The sequence below is a fragment of the Notothenia coriiceps genome, unplaced genomic scaffold (assembly GCF_000735185.1).
Source record: "Notothenia coriiceps isolate Sejong01 unplaced genomic scaffold, NC01 NC01_scaffold00001151, whole genome shotgun sequence".
NCBI lineage: Eukaryota > Metazoa > Chordata > Actinopteri > Perciformes > Nototheniidae > Notothenia > Notothenia coriiceps.
In genome coordinates this window covers 4772-11433 of record NW_011333852.1, presented here as the reverse complement: position 1 = coordinate 11433, position 6662 = coordinate 4772, and the positions used below count along the sequence as shown (strand labels likewise).

The following is a 6662-nucleotide window of genomic DNA, read 5'->3' as shown; positions in this document are numbered from 1 at the left end:
TTTGATTGTGTACTTACAAGGTGAGAGAAAATAAATTCACATCCTCCTATTAAACGTATTTTATTTACTTTTCCATTATAATTACTTGTATTAGACAGGGTTCGTTAAAACCCTGGAAAGAAATGGAAATTCAAAATACTAATTCCAGGCCCTGGAAAGTTTTGGAAAACAATATTTTTCCCAAAGTTTTGGAAAAGTCAAGGAAATGTAACTAAAATTGCATAAAATATAATTTATATTTTATCTAATCGCCGAAATAGTAATACTATAATGATAATACATACTCTATGGTATAGTAATGAAACGTAAAATGGCTTTTAACTGTCGAGGTGTTTTGCTGGTGAGAGATTTTAGTTGCGTTAGCCTGTAGAAGCTAGTAAGCTATTTGATTTGTTTTAGATAGGCACAACATGTTTCAGACCTTATTCTCCTGTTCCATGTTAAAATAAACCATTTTCAGTGGTACCGCTGAGAAAGAGTAATGTTTTTTGGTCATGGAAAATTAGGTAAAGGTCCTGGAGAAGCATTGAAAATGATTGGAGAAAAAGTGTATGAACCCTGGACTATTACCAAGACTAAAAATGACATGTGTTGTTTAAGAAGTATTTTGACAAAGACTGCATTAAATGATTATATATTTCCCCTTCTTTCCTCCTCTCTTTGTTCTCCTCCCACAGCGTTCAGGCCATCTTCCCGACCCCAGATCCCGCCGCTCTGAAGGACCGACGAATGGAGAACCTAGTGGCCTACGCCCGAAAAGTGGAGGGAGACATGTACGAGTCGGCCAACAGTAGAGTAAGTTACTCTGGCCTTTTAGCTCAGTGTGTTACTCAGAAAGGGAAACACGTTTGCCTTTTTTAATTGTGAAGCTTTAGCCAGAGTCAAATCAACTTCCCAAATCACATTGTTGGACGTAGGAGAAAATCCAGAGCTTATGATCTTCACTTGTTATTACTTTTTGCTGCAGATAAATCCTCTCTGTGTGTTTTTAAATTGTTGCTAACTTCTCTGTTTTCCTCAAAAAACATACTTTAGATATTCAAAGTTATATCAATAATGTGACATAAGACTAGATCTAGTCTCAGATTTTGTTATCATAACATATGTGTTTTATAAGCGGCATAACGAGTGATACCACATTGTGACTTTACCTTCTTAGTGATTATATACAAATCAATACTGAATCTTTATCCAAACCAACAGTCAACTTCTACTTCTCTTACATGTTTGGGAAATTCCCCCTCCTGGCCACATTTTTTCTTATTTTCCTACCATCTTTCTGACAGGCGGAGTACTATCACTTGCTGGCCGAGAAGATCTATAAGATCCAGAAGGAGCTGGAGGAGAAGCGGCGGACGCGGCTCCAGAAGCAGGGCATCGGCATCGGCCTGGGTCCGCCCCCCGTTGGCCTTCCTCCAAGTGAGTCCACACCCAAGCCCCCAGGAAGTGCGCCGGACTCTGAGGAAAATATTCGTTGTGGCCAAACGGCGTTACTACACTTCCGTATCAGTCGCTGGGCCCGGAAAGACTTTTTCCCCACAGAGAGGCGAAGTCCCGCCCATCTACTTCCGACCCATTGGACCTTATTTAGGAAATATTATGTATTGAAGTCAATGGGGAGAGAAAGATTATCTTTCGATCCCGTTTGAATCGTGCCACGAATTCCACATATGATGTTTGTCAATCTTAACAAATAATTTCCATGTCAAAAAAGTCACAGTTTGTCGTAAAACTGTTGAAATATAAGACTATGAAAAATACGCAACTAGAAAGACTACAAATCCCAGAGTCCCGGTCCCGCATGCTGGCTCTTAGGAACAGACTAACTCCCCTTGTGTGTGTGTACAGCTCTCAACATGCCCAGACTTAGAGTGACTTTCACCTCTTTTAATACTTTCCGCCTCATTCTGAAAGAAAGAAGTGAAATGTGCCAACGTGACGGCCGTCTTGGTGTGTGGTGCGAGACGGGAGATGTAGTTCATTGAGCGGTTTCACACAAACAAAATGTGTTACCACACATTTTAATTTTTTTGACTTGCAAAATTATCTTTTAAATTGACAAACATCATATGTGTAATTCGTGGCACAATTCAAACGGGATCGAAAGACAATCTTTCTCTCTCCATTGACTTCAATACATACTTTTTCAGAAATAAGAACCCATGGAGGTCCACCGGAAAGGGAGAGACTTCACCTCTCTATTGACTAACATTGGGAAAGAGACGTCTGTAAATCGTTGGATAATTGTTTTTAAACTAAATAAACTACCCAGTATGAACGTTTGTATAGCCCTTATTAAAAACATTCGGTCCTCAAGTTGTAAAATGTGCTAATAACGTTATTCTGAGAGTTATGTTCCTCTGCATTATGAACGCGCATCTAACCCACGGGACCGCGCCGCCCGGCACGTTCACGTGACGTGTTCAGCACTACATGAGTTTTACCTTTACCCATGGATGCACAATAAGAACGGATTATATGAATACTTTCGTGACGTTTCGCTCTCTCAAAAGTTTGGCCATTTTGTTTTCATGCGTCAATGAGCAACTCTCATAGGAATGAACGAGGCCCCGCCTCCCACGCTGTATCCAGTTCTTATTATACATCCATGGTCCACGCAGCTTTAGATTCAGATTCCTTTATTCCTTCACTACACAGAGTACAGCGAAATTCAAAGCATTCCCGATAGTGCAATCACACATACAGTATAAGTGTCAGTTTGACATTACAAGCTAAAACGTTTAATATATATTATATAAAGTGACTATAAATTGGACCTATGAAACATGCATGCTCACGATATGCCGGGCAGCACGCATTCACGTGAATGATGATTTAATCCAGGGGAATGTGACGTTAGGACATCTAAGCATTGTTTTGTAACTCTTATCTTATCTTACCTCGTGCTTTGAGATTTTAAGCAAGCCATGATATGGGACTGCAAAAGTTGTCATCTTAATTCATATTTCTGCAGCATTAAGTGGAGTTTTAAGGCTCATTGAAGTCAATTTTCACAACATAGGTTAAGATCCTGACACCTGATCTTAAATGTTACAGAATCAACGGTTTCCTCCATTTTTTTGACATGCATTACACTTTTTTAAATGTTTCTTCGCTGTCCTGATGGTCCCCTGAATACAGAAGCTTGTGCAGATTTGTTCACATCACATTTTACACACATTTTTAATTAACTGTCCCACACGGCAGGCAGCATTCCAGAGTTGGTACAAAGCTCTCCACACACACTTGGTCGGGACATCTCCACCCCTCCTCCTCTCCTGTGCTCTCCAGATGACAACTTGATTTTTTATTTTAAATCTCTTGTCTCTGTTTTTCAGACGGTCCGCTCCCTGACCCATCAATGGTTCGACCCCCTGGACCAAATCAGATGGTCAACAGAATGCAAGTCCCAGGTAAACAAACACAAGACATCATGACATATTAGTTAAATTCATCAGTTAATGGTCGGACTTAATATCTGATAAATGTCTCTGTTGGTTCAGCCGAAAAGACAGAAACATTTTTTTCACAGGAAATGTTTCCACTGCTCCATTTTAATTAAAAAAATGTTGCAAACATTTTTGGGGAAAATGTTGCAAAACAAACCACATTTCTGCCCTTAGAGCCATCTAGAAACAAAATACAATATAAGTGTGGTTTTCACATGAAATTGTTATTTTGTGTTGTTTCAATAACAATGTGTGTTTTCTCAGGAATGAATCAGTTCAGTCAGATGGGGATGCAGTCGATGGGCCAGAGGTCTCCTCTCCCCATGGGAACGTCTGGCAACCAGGTCAGTCCTGAACACACACCTTTATCACATAGTTACGTTTTTAATGTGTCGATTAACACAATAAGGATGTCACTTAAGGTAATGTACGTTTATTTTCAGACACAGTGGCAATTCAAAGTGCTTTACATCAACATTAGTGTACACCGGAGTACTTTTCCCGTTCAGTTCCGATGGTTCCTAGGATTTTGCGTTCACACCAAAAAGAGAACTTAGTTCATGAGAACTTTTCCCCCCTTTTTAGTGCCTGCTAGAGAGCAGGTACTTTAGCCCAGCGCACCAACGGAGAGAGACTAACTTATGGCAACACAAAAGAAAACATGGGAGCGGTGGAGATGAGGAGGTGTCGGTGTTCTGGCGATTTACTCGGAAGGCTTCAGTAGAAGCTGCTGGGAGTCCCAGCAGCTTCTACTGAAGCCAGTCCCCAACTCCGGGGACTTCCGGCCGGGGACTTCGGGTGGCAGTATACGCCGTGAAGTTGTTTGCGGCCTGCCAGTAAACCCAAAGCAGCAGAAGAAGAAGAAGAAGTGACGTCAGCGGCTTCATTTGCCTAATCCTCCCTCAGGGAACTTATTCCGGTGTGAACGCGATCTTTTCTTAGTTCAATGGGGGTTCTACGTGCTGGGAACTAAGTGCGGCAAAGTACTTGGTGTGAAAGCGGCTATAAAGAAGACAAAAGAAAGGAACACAATAAATAAACACTATGGAATAACAGATTCTTAAGAACCATGCATAAAAGAGATGCAGACATTGTAAATACAGTAGGTGCTAAAACAAGTTAAGACTTCTGGTTAGGAAGCTAAAAAAAGTACGGTATTTAGCCTCGATTTAAAAGAACTCCGCGTTGGTGAAGACCTCAGGTTTTCTGGAAGTTTGTTCCATTTTAGGGGTGCATAAAAACTAAAAGTTGACCTAAGTTGAAGTGTCTTTTCATACAGTAGCTTCCAGGGTGTAATGTTCAAACATTTGTTGTATGTAAATCAAAATAAATGTTTGTTGTTACAAAGTCGGTTAAGAAAATGCCACTTTAACTAGTAACTATTGCATGCTAGAAAAAAGTGTTTAACCCCTGCCCTTTGATGTTCCAGATGGGAATGGTGGGTCCACGGATGGGGCAGCCGAATGTGAACCAGCTGCAGAACCAGTATCTGACCCAGGGTCAGTTTCCTGGATCAGGACCAGGAGTCGGAGCAGCTCAGAGCGGGATGGCTCAACCTGGAGCTCAGGCAGGGCTGGGACAGGTGAGACGGCCTGAAGTCATTCACCTGTTAGTCAGAGAGTTATGATCAGGGGGATGTGGCACGGCGCACTCAGGATTAAGTCTTTTGTATAGGAAAGATTCTTAGGATACAGATGAACTAACAATCAGTATCTACATTTTTGTACATATATTGCATCATTTGGAAGGTTAAAATATGATGTTGAATAGAAACAAATAAATGAAATGAGAAATGATTTTAATTAATGAAAAAATGATGTTTATATAGGGCAGCGGTTTTCAAAGTGTGAGGCGCGCCTCCCCTGGGGGGCGCCAGAGAGCTTCAGGGGAGGCGCAGCGTGAGACACAAAAGAACGAGAAAAAGACGAGTAAAGTGACACTTGCCCACTTGTGGCTGTCTGTGGACACCGAGTTCCCCCACCTCGCCAAAAAGGCTGTAAAAGTGCTCATTCCCTTCACCTCCACCTACCTGTGTGAGTGCAGGTTTTCCGCATTGACTTTGATCAAAAGCAAGTACCGGTAAAGGCTGCAGCCAGAGTATGATCTGCGTTTATTCCTCTGTGCATCAAAGACGCAGACTCATTGTTCCCACTAAAGTAGGGGTGAGTGTAATAAGGAGGCAAAGTTGACGTTCAGTGTGTTGCCGGGAGCATATAAGGATTTATCCACCATGTTGGAAATTTAAAAAAAAAGATGTCTTGAGAACACGGCGTGCGGAAATATAGGTCGTGCTGCAGCTAGATGTGCCTGTCCTCTGTAAGAAGGTGTCGGCGACTGACATGCAAGGAAGAACGGCTGTCCACAGGCTGTTCCAACTTTTACAACTGTATTAACTTTCAGGGTAGTGAATTGAACATGCAATTGTAATTGGGTGTGTGGTATATTTTCATGCACGGACACGCATGTTCCACAACACACAAACTGAACAACACTCAATTTTCCGATCGCTACCAGTGTCCTTGCGATCTTGTTATAATAACAAGTGCACGTTACTGATGCAATATGGTTGAGACCATTCGGGCTTATTCTAGAGGGGTGCAAGGAATAGTCCAAGTAGTGGGGGAGTTTTATACAATATGTTTAAAACATAAAAATAAAAAGGTTTAAAAAAGTTATTGTTTAATGTTTTAAGGAGGTGACGCTACTCAGCCAATCAAATCGCTGCAGTCAGCACGATAGATTCAAACACACACACACAGAGACGAGACAAGAGGAGAGAAACAGTCGGAGTAATTTCAAATGGTGGAAGGTAGACAGCGAAAACAGAGCATTTAATTACATTTTCTCTTACTGGACCTCTTTGAAATGCAATTGAATACCCCTGCATTATAGCAACAACAACAATAATAATAATAATAATAACAGCAATAATAATTGGGAGGGGGGGGCGCGGCTGTTCTTATGTTCTCTGAGGGGAGGCTCACCTACCCACACTTTGAAAACCCCTGATATAGGGTATCCGCGGGGTCTTAAAAAGTATTAAACGGCATTTCCCAAGGTATTACATTTTGTAGCTTGTTTTCAATAAGTATATGAATTGTCCAAAGAGGTTGTATTCTACAGTCTGCCTGAATGTAATCATTGCGTAGGTGTGTAGTGTGATTCTGTGGAGTTTATTTATGGCATCCCGTTGGATTTGACGTCATCTGAACA

The 6662-nt window shown here is 41.4% G+C and overlaps 1 protein-coding gene across 1 annotated transcript in view; it reads left to right on the top strand.

Moving 5' to 3' along the window:
• Positions 1 to 677: 677 nt before the first annotated feature.
• The window catches only part of LOC104959459 (histone acetyltransferase p300-like), a gene marked incomplete at its 5' end in the record, with an annotated part of 9622 nt that continues 3637 nt past the window's right edge, over positions 678 to 6662 (top strand). The window contains 5 exons of the mRNA XM_010787359.1: positions 678 to 795; positions 1287 to 1419; positions 3339 to 3413; positions 3714 to 3793; positions 4879 to 5031. Coding sequence (XP_010785661.1) covers positions 678 to 795; positions 1287 to 1419; positions 3339 to 3413; positions 3714 to 3793; positions 4879 to 5031 — 559 coding nt within the window. The remainder of the gene's footprint in view (positions 796 to 1286; positions 1420 to 3338; positions 3414 to 3713; positions 3794 to 4878; positions 5032 to 6662) is intronic.